Source organism: Pectinophora gossypiella, chromosome Z, assembly GCF_024362695.1.
Source record: "Pectinophora gossypiella chromosome Z, ilPecGoss1.1, whole genome shotgun sequence".
Lineage (NCBI taxonomy): Eukaryota > Metazoa > Arthropoda > Insecta > Lepidoptera > Gelechiidae > Pectinophora > Pectinophora gossypiella.
In genome coordinates, this window is record NC_065433.1 from 17,119,643 (window position 1) to 17,134,220 (window position 14,578).

General features: G+C 37.5%; 1 protein-coding gene across 11 annotated transcripts in view; it reads right to left on the reverse strand.

The window, feature by feature from the left end:
* The window catches only part of LOC126380441 (protein furry), a 78,586-nt gene that overhangs the window by 60,680 nt on the left and 3,328 nt on the right, over nucleotides 1-14,578 (reverse strand). For 8 of the 11 annotated variants that reach the window (XM_050029843.1, XM_050029834.1, XM_050029839.1 and 5 more), the window contains exons 9-25: nucleotides 14,308-14,529; nucleotides 13,998-14,232; nucleotides 13,300-13,921; nucleotides 13,043-13,226; nucleotides 12,762-12,967; nucleotides 12,120-12,319; nucleotides 11,807-11,880; nucleotides 11,600-11,721; nucleotides 11,279-11,366; nucleotides 11,103-11,194; nucleotides 10,106-10,234; nucleotides 7,831-7,998; nucleotides 7,279-7,428; nucleotides 6,752-6,915; nucleotides 6,251-6,405; nucleotides 5,784-5,894; nucleotides 4,445-4,599 (exon numbers count right to left, since the gene is read on the reverse strand). In XM_050029843.1, the coding sequence (XP_049885800.1) occupies nucleotides 4,445-4,599; nucleotides 5,784-5,894; nucleotides 6,251-6,405; nucleotides 6,752-6,915; nucleotides 7,279-7,428; nucleotides 7,831-7,998; nucleotides 10,106-10,234; nucleotides 11,103-11,194; nucleotides 11,279-11,366; nucleotides 11,600-11,721; nucleotides 11,807-11,880; nucleotides 12,120-12,319; nucleotides 12,762-12,967; nucleotides 13,043-13,226; nucleotides 13,300-13,921; nucleotides 13,998-14,232; nucleotides 14,308-14,529 (3,077 nt within the window). The remainder of the gene's footprint in view (nucleotides 1-4,444; nucleotides 4,600-5,783; nucleotides 5,895-6,250; nucleotides 6,406-6,751; nucleotides 6,916-7,278; nucleotides 7,429-7,830; nucleotides 7,999-10,105; nucleotides 10,235-11,102; nucleotides 11,195-11,278; nucleotides 11,367-11,599; nucleotides 11,722-11,806; nucleotides 11,881-12,119; nucleotides 12,320-12,761; nucleotides 12,968-13,042; nucleotides 13,227-13,299; nucleotides 13,922-13,997; nucleotides 14,233-14,307; nucleotides 14,530-14,578) is intronic. The other 3 variants (XM_050029842.1, XM_050029844.1, XM_050029841.1) reach the window with 1 other exon arrangement.

Below are 14,578 nucleotides of genomic sequence, written 5' to 3' on the forward strand. Positions count from 1 at the left end.
CATAATTAAAACACACAATAGCGGGTTCTTACCGCGTTAAAATCAGGGATATGAGACCTCCGATATTTCAACACTATTGCAAGTCACGTGATCACGGGATGACTGATGTAAATGGAGTGGAGTAGGTAAAAACATAATTTTATAAGGCGAACATATCTGTCGCCCCTCCTTCTTTGTCGTTTGTTTCTACATTTGATCTCAGAATGCTCGGAACCATGTGAACTCGCACCAAACTCACTGTGACAAACCGCACTTCTGGTGTAATTCAAAAGTTCACACTGATACTTGTCGAGAAGGTAGGTAACGGTTTTTCCGAATCAGTTTTCCACTCGTTTTTCGTAGAACTTTTACGGAGCCGGGTATATCGGGACGAGGTTTTATATGAACACACACTGGCATTGAATCAATATCCCGGCACTTTATTAGGAACACACATAACTGCTTTTTGTAAGTTTAGAACTTAGATCTAAGTCTTCTTCACTTTGTAAGATTACAATAGTAGCAGACAGTACAAAGTTTATAGTATTATGTCGAAGAAACTATAAGCATAGAAATATAATACTACGTACAGAAAAGCCACTCACCTCCCCGCTCCGAATGCCGATATCGCAACAGTCAACAGATGTCTTACGAGTAAAAAGCATTCGACGTATTTATAAATAAATTATGATCTTTAAGTATCAGAGTGTTTACGCGTTGAAATAAGTAAGAGTAAAGATGTTATATATAGTGTTAATAATTTTGTCAGTACAGTACAGAAACTATAGTACAGTGTTTAAACATGAAAATAATGGAGACTAAGGACGTATTTCTGCACATTTCTGCCATCTTAGGCATTAATGAATTGACTAGATAGGTAGATATAAATTTTGCATTTTGCGTGGATCCTAGTAGACACATGCGAGCGTGTAAAAGCGCAAGTTGTGTCGATTGTATGGAGAGTTCGCCCTGTCGGCATAAGGGGATTATAGCTACATGTGACCACAATAATTTATTCATAGCATACGCATGATAATGGATTGATGTTCTGGGACGAATATACGAATATATGATACTTAATAATGATAAAAGCAAATACTGAAATCCCATGGCGAAATGCTTTTAAATTTATTTTAACAGCATTTCAAAATATAGTTCATAAAGGATTGAAACCAGTAAAGCGAACACGATAATTAATTATGTTACTGTTGCTAAAATTACGATAAAATATACGTTGTAGGCATGAAATATAATTCAAATAATGCTCGTAGACAAAGTTTCTGGGGTCTTTGTTGGGAGCTGTTGAAGCGGCGTCATTATTTCGAGTCTATACGATAATTTAGGCGAGATCACCGACTGCCATCTCTAGCCTCAACATTAATATTAATGCAACCTCAGGTCCGGAGAATCAACGACTTTTGGTCGGGGGTTCATTTGAAGACAGAGAACTAATTCTAAGATAAAGAAAGGATTCTATAGAAGGATGTTAATGAATGAATACATTATGCAATAAATTTTGTAATATTTTATATTCTCATATATCTGAAAGTATTATTATTACTTGTGAAAATGATTTACTCGTGCTATACTTGGCGCTGATTAATATTTGCCATGAAATTTATGTGGACTTTGAAATACTATCTATATTAATTCATTGAGCCTCTTTTGTGATAACTAGAGATCTCTTCTCGTTTACCCTATTAAACAACTGCCTCAAAATTCATTACTATGTTGAACGATTTTGAATATTCATGGATAGGTACGTCAGGAGTTAGCGGCGCGGACATCACTAAGCAGACAGGAGTAATATAAAAGCGTAGAATGTAACCGATCTTTTGTTTACAATGTATTCCTTACAATGTCGTTTAGTTGCCCACGATACATCAATGCGGTTGCCACTTAGCGAAATAGAGGGCCACTCCTCGGAACAAATGCCTCAAGTAAACAATTGATAATATTTGTGCGCTCATAATATTATTATACAACGAGTAGAAAATCTTTCAAGCTTATTTCAGCTCTATAGAAAAATGTGATTTGCGAGTGAAGTTCACTTCAAATACATTTGAAACGAAGTGTTATTTTGCACGAGCACGTATGTGGCTAAAAGCATGATATGTTTTATCGTATTTCTAACTGTTACTACTAGCACGCTGACACATGGATTTATTTATATATACATCTGTTTTAAAAATCTTTTAATCTTTATTATGTTATGTACAATTATTGAAATATTTAATTTAAAAGAGGGGATAAGATCGCGTCGGGCTCAAACCTTTTATTCCACTCCACTCGACTGTGGGTAAAGGAATATATAAAATGCGTTCAGCTGCTCATCATCCCGTGTACATAAAACATATAACAAACACACTAATAACATTGATGGTTATTATTATTGTTATGGCAGCCTATTATATAGAGCAGTTTTAAGAAATAATTTTAAGGTCCATGACAACCTCATGTGTTTATTATTCTTCAACGAAGTTTTAACAATTGTAACAAATTAATAATAACATTTGGTCGAATTCTCACGTTGACTTCCAATAACTTTTTTTATCTTTGATTTGGCTGTTTTTATTTTTTCAGCTAGTGGTTCACTTTCACTTAGGAATAGGTATAAAGTAAAACAAAAGAATTATTAAGAAAGATATAGCGACTAAATAATGATTTCTGAAGTATGGTAGAAAATCTTAAAAAGCTACAAAATGGGTCATATTTCCTGAACCGTAAATAATCGCTGAACATGCCTTGGGGTGTTTCTGGTAGCCAAACAAACACAGGGTTATGCAAGGGCAGCCGCACCCGCAGCAACCCCCGCAGCATCCTCCACACATTTTGAATATGAGAAAATAATGTACTTGTTTGTTTGCCCCTCTATCTAATTTTTCATTTTGAACGTACACCTTTGGGATATCCTGTATATTTAGAGTTAAATTTTCTTTTGACTAACACTATGTTCAAACACAAGAAGATTCAATTGCACACAAGATAAAATGAGCAGAAATGAGCAGAGAAGTGTACGTAACTATGTCAGGATCTAAGCAAGTGGAATTGTTGACTCTGCTTACTCCAGAGGGAATAAGTGTGAGTGTATGCATGTATGTTATTATTATTAATGAAATCAATAGATATTAATTAATTTAATAGGCAGTTGCTAGGTAAGGTGAGACTGTGGTCAAACGCGAGCCTGTATTATTAAAAAAAAACCTGATTACTAATTATATACAAATCTAAAGGTAACAAAAAACGTTTTATTTTTTCTATTTAGCTTATTTATGAATTTTAATAAATAAACATGTAATAATATGTGCAAAATTTTGTCAGGTTTTTCTATAACATTACACGTGGCTTTTTCATACGAATTCCATAGTAATTTCGTGTTTTGACGTTTAGTAAAAAGTAATTGATTTGACTAGTTGGAAACTATTATTCCACGTATAAGTTTTTTGCGGACTATCACGGATATATCAAAATGTTTCGGTTTAGCGAATTAACGTTCAAAACTCTTAAAGGGGTAAAACATTTTCAAAATACTAGATTGAGGTGATAGCGATATATTATTTTCTCAAAGCAATATCAGTAAGTTATCAATAAAAAGTATCGTGGAGCCATCTGTATTTATTACCCTAATAGTAAAGTTATTGGGATAAGAGAACTCTGAAACCCTGTGTTCAAACCCCTCAACCAAACTTCAACAAGAACAGCTTTCGACCTAGAAGGGCTACGTGGATTTAACTTTTACCGTGAGATGGCGCTGTTCACACAAGTGAAAAGCAAATCCTGCATACCAAAAAGAAAAAAATATATTTTTTTGAAATGTTGAAATTCTACATTACTCTTAATTTATCTAAGAACCCTACGTCTATAAATATTAAATATCGTTCGGCTTGTTTACAGCGATGTGTAAACCAAGTTGCGAGTTATATTTCAAATTTTCCGTAAGATGGCGCTCTTTGTATGCTTTATATTACAACTCATTTACTGTAATATCTGTATGACAAAAGAAATAAAAAACAATTAAAGTCAAGATTCTATTATACTGATATCTTACAATAAGGTAGTTTCCAACTTGTCAGTAATCAGCTACTTTTTACTAAACGTCAAAACACGAAATTACTATGGAATTAGTGTGAAAAAGCAAACCGATGTCATAGAAACAGGTGACAAAATGTCGCATTTATTATTACATTTTTCTTTATTAAAATTCATAAATAAGTTCAATAGAAAAAGAAAACGTTTTTTGTCACCTTTAGATCTGTATTTATTTAGCAAACACAATTTCATAGACTAGTCCTAGTTCGTAGTACTAGTTCATAGACTAGTCTTTGACCTAGGAAACTACCCAATTCTATGATCTTCCACGAATTCAGGTGTTATGGCTGAGAAGAAGCGGCGCAAGAAACAGAATGTTACATAATATTAAAAGACAATAATGAGATGTAAAGATCGCGTAACGTCATTCACTCACCTTGCACTGAATATCGTTGCTAGGGCCATGAAGCACCCGTCGGCGACGCGTGGCGTGCCCGTGAAGCACTTGTCCACGGTCCAGTCTAACAGTGGACCGATGTCGGGGTTGCAATCCAGGAGGAGAACGATAGTCTCCCGCGCTAGCTCGTATACCTAACAGACATTCGGTCGAGTTAGTTTATAAGTTTATTTATAAGTTCACAAAAAAAACCATTTCCACGCAGTCATAGAATGAATTTATATTTAGTGATTTATACGATTTTACGGGTTAACAGCCTCCGTGGTCTAGTGGTTAGAGCGTTATGCTAACGATCTGGAGGTCCGGGTTCGATTCCCGATGGTGACATTGTCGAAATCACTTTGTGAGACTGTCCTTTGTTTGGTAAGGACATTACAGGCTTGAATCACCTGATTGTCTGAAAAATAAGTTGATTCCGTGCTTCGGAGGGCACGTTAAGCCGTTGGTCCAGGCTATTAGCCGTAAAAATACCTCCACCAACCCGCAGTGGAGCAGCGTGGTGGAGTATCCTCCATACCCCCTCCGGTTGTTTGAGTGTGACATATACAGGGTGTTAGTGACATCGTAACGAAAACTTTGAGGGGTGGTTCAGGCCATGATTCTGAGTTGATATCAAATAGAAATTTCCGTCGCAAAAGTATGGATTGGAAAATAATTAAAAAGAAAAGAAAAATTTTCATGAATTTTTTGACACGAAATTCCACTTGATATCAACTCAGAATCATGGTCTGAACCATCCCCCTCAGTATTCGTTACGGTGTCACTAACACCCATACCTACTTATATGCCTACCGTATGTACTTGTACAGGGTGTAAGTGTCATCGTAATGAATACTGAGAGGGATGATTCATCTGATTATTCTGAGTTAATATCAAGTGGAATTTTCCATCGCAAAAGTATAGAATTGAAAATATTTTAAAAAAACTAAAAAAAAAACATGAATTTTGCGACGGAAAATTCAACTTGATTTTAACTCAGAATCATGGTCTGAATCAACCCCCTCAGTATTCGTTACGATGTCACTAACACCCAGTATAGGCTATTTATGTTTTGTATGATTTATACAGTTTAGTCAGCGCGGAAGTTCTAGTTACCGCCTGAGGCATGTGATTGGCGGTATGGGAGAGGTAGACCACTGATTGGCGGACTGAATCAACGTGAGACTCAGTCCGCCAATTAGTCAATTGCACCTTCCGCATTTCACCGCATACATACCTCAGGCGGTGAATAGAACTTCCGCGCAGAGTAGCGAGAACAAGATTATTTTGAATTTTTAGCGTTATATTTAGAATATAGTTATGTTTTACGGTAACAAACCTTGTCATTAGTTGAGGATAGCATCTCACTGAGCCAAGGATAGAGGGACCCATCTTCAGCTAGCGCGGCGGGTGCGAAGCATGGGCCGCAGCACAACAGCGCGCTCATTGCCTGCATGTCATATATCCAATTAAAACAAAGCAATTACCGCTTTACCAATAAAAAAGCCAACGGTAAATAATGTGTTTATTAATCAAAAGCTAAGCAAAGTTCAATTGAATTACTTGATAATTGGATTCATTTTTCCTTGGCTAACACATGTTCACCACTTGTTTATTTCTTATTTGTAAGGCGGTTAAATATATTATAATGTTATTAATGTTTTAAAGTAACGGAAAACATAATGTGAGCCATATCAGAGGCCTCAGACTGTTATATAATAACCCTGACACCAACGTTTGTGAGGTCTATACACTCGGTCATCAACCTTTCCAGCTACACGTTACAAGAATAAGCTTCAAACGTACCCTTAGAGCGGATAGGTTAAGTCGTTCGTCCACCTCCGGCGTGGGTTGTGGCACGAGGGTCCCGAGGTGCTTCGCCAGAGGCCCGCACCAGCCGGAGAACAGGCAGAATAGATTGCGGCACAGCTCCTTCTTCATCAACGAACCATACGTCTCCACTACAGAACCAACAAATATGATCTTATATAATATTATTATATTATATCTCATTTGATTAAGAATTATGTATCAGGAGGAATTTTTGCAAGTCCTGTACACGTAATTTCTATGGAGAATGTTTTGCGTGGTTTTCTAAAGTATTGGTTACAAACAAGAAATATATTCACAGAAAACTATGTTCGAAGTACCCTAAGGTTGGTTTATTGTTAAAAGTTAATTAATTCGTGTACAGGCACGCTATATATTAATAGTATACATTATTGAGTCAGATTCAAGGAGTAATAAATGATCTCAATTTATAAAACAAACGTAAATGATTTGGCTACATTTCAGTTGACTACTTACGAGGGAAGCTCTTGATGAGCTCAGTGACGAAGTCGGCGAAGGTGAGTCGCTGTTCGCGCGCGGCCGGCGCGTCCTTCTCCGCCTCCACCTCGAGGCACTGCCGCGCGCCATCCAGGTACTCTGTCAGAGTCGGGTGCAGGCTGCCTCCTTCCACCGCAAACGTACTGATAACAACATGTTTCAAATTAACAATCGTTATGCTTTCAGAGTGACAATAATTGTCTTTCGCAAATATGTATATTGTGATGCTAATATGACAAATTTCTTTAAAATGTCTAGAGGACAACTTGGGTTAATATTCCGAATGGATCACTTTTGCAGAACAAAAATATTGTTGATATCCGCATAAACTGTTGCTACTTTGATAAAAAATTACATTTACGACCAGGTAGATCGAAACCCCGGCATGCACATAGCGCATTTTCCAATAAGTAGGTACTTAGAGTAGATACTGTAGAGGAAAGTGAATACGGTGTAACTCATAATTTATTTCATACTTTTTTAAATATTTTTTTAAGCAAACGCACCTGTTCGAAAAAGTTTTCTTCTGCGCGATGAATAGCAGCATTTTGTTGAGGTTTAGCCTTAAGGCGTCACGGCGCCGTCGCCGGCGCATATTTTCTTGTTTACGGTCCACCGCCTCCCTCAGTAGTGGGACCAGTTCTTCCATCAAATCTCTGCAAATGCAACATTAGTCAATCTCGCCGTGCTCCTAATTAATATGCGGACGTACTAATAACTACCACTATTAGCGACAGTCTAATTATATTATCGCTATCAATGTTGTGCCATAAACAAGACACGGCTTAAGTTAGAGATACAACCATAAATCGACCTTATTATCTCAGTTCTGCTATTTCATTTTATAATCAAATTTGTAATACACGAGAGAAAGGATTTAGCACGGGAACAAAATGTTGTTTTATCAAAATTGCTACACTTATTTGGAGGAAAAATTTAAAAGCATAAGACTATTTGATGAGATATATTTTTCAGACATATTGCGGTTGACAGCAAAGAGTATAAGGAAGAAAAAAATAGAGAAAGGAAGGGGAAGGGGCTAAGTTATTGCAACGTACTTGAGAGCGTCAGGGTTGATAAATCCGGCGGCTGCAATGGCGGCGTCGCGCACTTCCGGCACCTCGCAGCGAGCCAGCGGTACCGCCAGCTTGTGAAGAGACCCTGGCGACGCCTGCGCACTGCGCGCCTCCCCACCGCTGCGCTCGCTCAGCGAATCCGGAGACGAACTGTCATAAACATTTATGTCAACACTTAATAATAACATTTCTACATCATATACAACATTTTCAACACCATGCCTCGGACAACACTTACAGTTCAATTGTCCATCTGCACTTGAATAAAATGTAATGTTTATTTATATAATATTATGATTTTAATTTTCATGTTCAGTACTGATCTTTAATGTACATGTTTTAAAAATAACAACTACTACTGCATTCCGTTTGTATTTGCTATAAAACAGTAAGTTCACAAATGAAATCATCACAAAATTAAGCACAAAATTATTGAACATTAAAATCAAGCTATAAACACATAATACAAACTAGCAAGCTTTGCATTGGCAAACTGGAACATTGATGAAGACCCACAATTATGATGTTAACATTTGTACCAATAACATTTGGATCAAAAATCTATTGCAAATAATAGAAATTATACTTCTTTTTTCAGCATATCGGGTTAAATGCTTCATAGCACTGTATCATAAATAATCTACCTTCATTTTCGTGAACCAAAAAGACTTACTTTGACGTTTACTCTCTTTCTTAGAACTTGCAGGAAAATCGAAATGAACTTTGTACGTATTATTGGATATCTTAAATAGAAAAAAAAGGCATAATATCGTAGTTGATGAATATACTTTTAAACAGATAAAAAAGACCGCCTTAGAAATGTATAAATTACTGAACTTGAGACTAAAATACCTACAGTTTGGTAATTTATATAGACGTATTAATGAAATCAAATAGTTCATAGTATAAGGTGGACTGACTTAATTCTTTTTAAGTTGAACTGAACGTGTCTGACACATGCTACTGGGAAATTGTTGATCTATACATGCCGATGATTGCACGTCGATGTAGGAGTCAAAAAATGTCTACAACGCAAACCAGTCTTGAAAATCTACTGATTATTGAAATGTTTTCGCTTTCACACGCGCTATGGTAACGTTGTTCAGAAGGGAAGAATCCAAAAATGCTTTTATATAATTTATTTGCAATACAAATCAAGTTCACACTAGGCATAACTTGGCGAAACTCCAGCAATTGATAAATTAAGCAGTCTATTTATCATGGTATTATAATAAGTGGAGTGGCGTGTGAAAGCGACCGTCGACGACACAAACACTAGTTAAAACATTTACAAGACAGTACTAGGAGACGAATTGTTAAAACACAACGAAGTCAAGACCATAGTGCTTATTACCCCCACAGTGAGTCCGGACACGCCGAAAGGAAGAGGGCACTGTCCATGCAAAACAAAACGTGAAACGCATAAGCTTCTTTAGTCACTGAACGGATGACATTCGCTATTATATTCATTGTATGTATTCCCAAGTAAAAAACTTACATATAATAGCAATAAGGTGTTATAATACTACGTTTTCTTACGCAGCTAGCGTAAAAGTTTTAAATGGGATTATAAATTCCATATTAGAAAAAAGGAAACCAAAAGAAATAGTATATTGAAAGCTATAGAACCACTATTTTAGTCTTAGGTTCTATTAAATCTACAGGGCGTTACAAGCGGATATCAGCCAGTTTGCGTAATTTAAAATAAATTATTTGCAAATAAAATTTAGTAACAGGTTGCATACTTTAATATTAACAATAATAAAGATAAATAATTTAACTACATCAAGATGCGAAAGTGGTGTAAAATGCCTGTTTATCGGAAAGTCTGTAATAAGTAAAAACTGGTCCGTTGCCATAAAAAACCGTATAATTCTATTGCCATCGTGTAGTAAGTTTATGAGCACAAATTGACGTTCGTTTATCGAGACATATGCGCTAGCTGTGCACGGGACCTATGCGTGATTTGATGGACGATGTGGAAATTACAGTGACCGTCATTATTTAAATCAGTTCATTTGTACAAAATAACTTTGAGGCCACTGTAAGATGTTACCCATGATGAATAGAGATGTTGTGTGGTGGCAGTTCCATCTTTAGTTGTTTTTAGCTCTTGTTTTTCTTTAAAACCATTTTAGTCATCTCAATGCATCTCAATCTTTTATTTGACTAGTAAAAAAATCAGATGGAACCAACAGTCACGCAACTCATGATCAGATCGAATGCGACGTGCACATAGCGAGCGTCAATGGGCCACCTCGTCCGTTTGTGTTGTCTGTGCGCGCGCGCATAGCTCAAGGGCAGCGTGAAGAACCCCCCGGGCGCGTTGAGGCTCTCGCTCGACGAACTGAGGGCAGCCAGGCCCAGCCATCCCTCCGCTTCAGTGCTATAACGGACCGTTCGTTGCAGCACAATAAATAACCCCTACAATACATTGTCGCTTTTGCGATTCTAAACATCATATATTAACTATCCTCCAGCTACCAAACCCTAAACCCAGCCTTGCTATTGGGTGACCTTATCACTTGCGCACATAAGTTTTAGATGTGTTGAAGGTATCGATAACCTTCAGTTGGTTGGTTGGTTGTTACGTTTGTTTTATAAGAAAGTTTGATTTGTACAGTATTATTAGGAGTTATTTGATATCCTCGAAGATGTCACAGGTTTCAGTGTCCTTCTATATACGAGTGCTTCGGTAAGATATCACGTAACTTCTGTATGTAGTAGCATATTCCTCGTTAAAATAGAACTCATTAAAATACGAAATAGAAAAATATCGAATCAAAGCAAAACATAAGAAGTTTTGAATAGCTACAACAAGATAGAAAACATAATCTGTGCATACAGTGAAAGTGGTATTACGTAGTTCAGAATACAGAATAACATAACTCATGCGACTGAAACATAATCACAAAGACTAATTTCCGTTAAACTTAGTAATGGCTCGTTACTGTATCACACCCAATAGAAGAAACTCGCAAATAAGAACAAAAGTAAAAGTAGGTACACAGGATACTGTAGGCAAAACAGGGATCACTACTCATATCAGCACATACACTTTATTATATTAATATAGGTATGTAATATGTTATTTTCGGCTCTCATTATAATTACTTGTGTCAATGAGAGCTGCAAATAAGGTATTGTTCATTGCATTTCAAGAGCAAGCAAAAATATATAGAAACACACGTAATTTTCGGTGTATTAGAATACACCACTTTTATGAGAGACATACATAAAGCCAGCGTACATACCTGAGGCTTAGGTCAGGACTAGCGCAGCGAATCACAGGACTTGGCACTGCTGGGACCACCAAGTAGGCCATAGTCATGTAGTATCTCCACACCTAAGACATTACAGATAGTTATACCCACGTAAAAACTTACACGTATAGTTATTATCATTTATAATATCAAGTAGCAAATCGTACCTGCATGTAACCATCTCGTTCCTTTTCTGGCTTCCTCGGCAATGCAGGGCCGCGGGAGAGGAGTGAGGCGCGGTTGTCGTTTACAGGTCTGGAATTTAGTTATTCATTTATAACATTTTCGGAGTACGTTTGGCTTAGTGTGTGTGTCTACTGAAGCGGAGAGAAAAAATGCGAAACGACCAACCACCGCGAGGGAAGGACAGACACAGCTCTCTCTCGCACGCTATGATTGGTCGGCTCCACATATCTCGGGTCGTTTTCTCATCTGTTTCTCTTTTCTCATCTCTCTTTTGGTAAAAATCAAACGCAGTTAGTACTTACGCTGGTTCTATAATAGTGTAGAGGGCGTGTATTCTAGCATGAAGTATCGGCCACGCTTGGAGAACAGTCGCGGGGCATCGAGCAGGCACGCGACTACGCTCCAGCAAGCCGAATAGCACCACCTTCAAACGTTTTACAGTAAGTTATTTGATTTCTCGAAAAAAAGAGGTTAACATTTTGTCCAAAAATAAAAAAGAAAATACCCACTTCCCAAGGATCGACTGCATTAGATGCACTACCACTCCAACTGTTTTTAATTGAAGTTTCGTCATGCTGGATACCTGTAAGTTATAATCCAAGTGAGAGGTGAGAAATAGAAACTGAAGCGAAAGCAAGGAGCAGGGTGGCTAAAACATTTAAATTTTTCTATGTACGTACTTTAATCAAATTATATCACGTTTTCTATGACGTCATAGTGAGTTGTTTCGTAGCAACTAGTATTTTTGTTTGACTTTTAGTAGAAAGTAACTGACTTGACTAGTTGGACACTCTAAATGGGGTATTATAAGATAATAGTTACCCGCAGTCCAGACTGCGTGTGTGCGCTCGGCGATCCACACGAGGTCCGGCTGTCCGGCTGCGAGGATCGCTTGCTTCTCAGCCGGCGGCAGTAGTGGAAGGCACTTCTCGGCAAAGTAAGGCACCTGGGCGTCGGCAGCGTCTATTAAGGCGGGCTCTTCCCGAGTCAGCTGCAGCTTCTCTAACAAATACTTCGTTTCCCTGAAGATTATAGCGGACTTATAGATACTATACACTATAATATACATTATATTATACACTTCTAAAATTATCTTAGCGACCTTCCTCACCGCGCGATTTGATATTGCATTGACCTGCAGTATTCAGGTAAGCTTGCCAGTATTGAACCAAATATTTCGACGTTTGACCGTTTCTTAAAACATTTTATGTTAAGTATAAAATTTTATAGGTCTTTTTAAAACAGATTATTAATTTAAGGTATTGGTTTTGGTCAATCCCACTTTCCCGGGATTTTTTCCAATACAAAAGTGCTATGTATCCGAACACAACAACACTGGTCATATCATAACTCATTATTTGATTAAGAAAACAACTACATTAAAGTCGTCAATTGTTTTGACATCATATGAATTACGTAGTGGTGTTAGGAAGGTTTCGCAGTCCTCTTTAAAACCCCACCGACCTTAGGATATGTACTGCTAGGCGGCGCGGGTACGCTTTGCACTGGCAGAGCATCACAAGACCCAACGCCTCTGCCCCTCGAATCACCGAAGCCAGGGGCTCCACTTTGGGCGGGGAACTCGTGGCCGCAGGCTCGCCGTTTTTCCAACTCGTGATGAGTTGTAGGAGCATACGAAGTCCATTCTCTACTAATTGAGGTGACGTGTCCTAAAAAACAAAATAAATTTAAACCTATTCAATCGAAATATAACTGTTATTATACTTTTCTTAAGGTTAATTTACCTGAACTTCCTTAGCTAGAAACTGTGTAAATCCAGCTAAAACATCCTGTCTCCATTCTGGAAAGTCTACTATCAGGGTTTGAAGGCTCTGGAACGAGAGCCCTCGTAATTCCTCATCCATGTGCACAGTTAGACGACACAACAAGTCCACTAACTCATTCGAGCTCATTCCTTCAGGGATCAATCTAAAACAATCATGAAATGTAGTTAAACACCTACATGTTACATTCTACTTGTAAATCTAAGAAAATATATTACCTTGGTATGGCAGCAACGCATGTTCTAAATAGATCTATTCTCGGTTTTCTCTCTCCAGTGTTGATTTCTTGTTCTTTAGTTACATTTTGTGTATTCGTCAACATTAATGGTCTTCCATAATGAGCATCTAATGCTCTTAATATTTCTACTAACACTCTCCGAACATAAGGAAAATACGCGCTCATTCCAATAGATCTAGCCGTTTCATCTGTCAGCATTTTATTTAAAAAAGTTTTCTTAACTCTCAATGTGTTCCCAGACGGTAACGTTCCTGATGTCCGAGGCATTGGTGGCTCTCCTTCTTTCTGTTGTAGGCTGTCAGCCACAACTAAAAATGCTCGCAAGCCTATAGACATCCTTTCTGGCGTCAGTATGATTTTGATCGGCCTTCCTACCATGAGTAAATCAAATACTATCTCTCTCATAGCAAAATCCAATCGCTCTTGCGCTATGAATTGTATTATTTTAACGAAAATGTTTAGAGGAGTATCTCTGGGTACCACACCTTTAGAACCTTTAGGAAATAGTGAATTGACAATACTTTGCAGTCTTGATTGAGTCGCAGAGTTACTTTCACACTTGATTCTTATCATATACACCCATAGAAGTCGGTAAAGAGATTCTGTAAACGAATAAATTATAATGTATAGATGTCAAATATATTTCATTTGGTTATATAGTAAAGGAATATTATTCACCTAATGCTACTCTGCACATCTTTGGGTCTCTATTCTTCAGGTGCGAAAGACACATTGCTAAGAAACAGTGCCAGTTCGCCAGAAAGAACTGCTTTTGTGATACGCAAAGTAAGCAGGTAACTAATGGGAATAGTGCGAGGCGATGCTTGGATTTGGTGCTTGCGTCTAGTGTATGGCTGTATAACATTTCTACGAAGTTCTTTAGACACGGCACGTTAACTTCGTTTTTTACTGTCTGAAAATTAAAACAAAAGTCGTTAGGTTGATACTTCGCATTCTGATACCAAGTATCAAATTGTAAAATACTTACCGCTGCAACAGGCACTAATATTTCCACAAACAGTCCGGCTAGAGCATGCCTTATGTCCTTGTCTTTGACTTCTAAGAAATATTGCGCACATTCTTGAAGGAATTGGAAGGATGCCTCGAATTCTTCAATAGGGACCATTTTCACTCGAAAGAACTTCATGCCCATTAGAAGAGAAATGATACTTTGCGTCGTGTGAGGTGACGGCTCACGGCTCTTGAGTTCCTTTGAAACGGAAAAAGAAATGTTGCAGTTTTGTTACAAACAAAAGAGA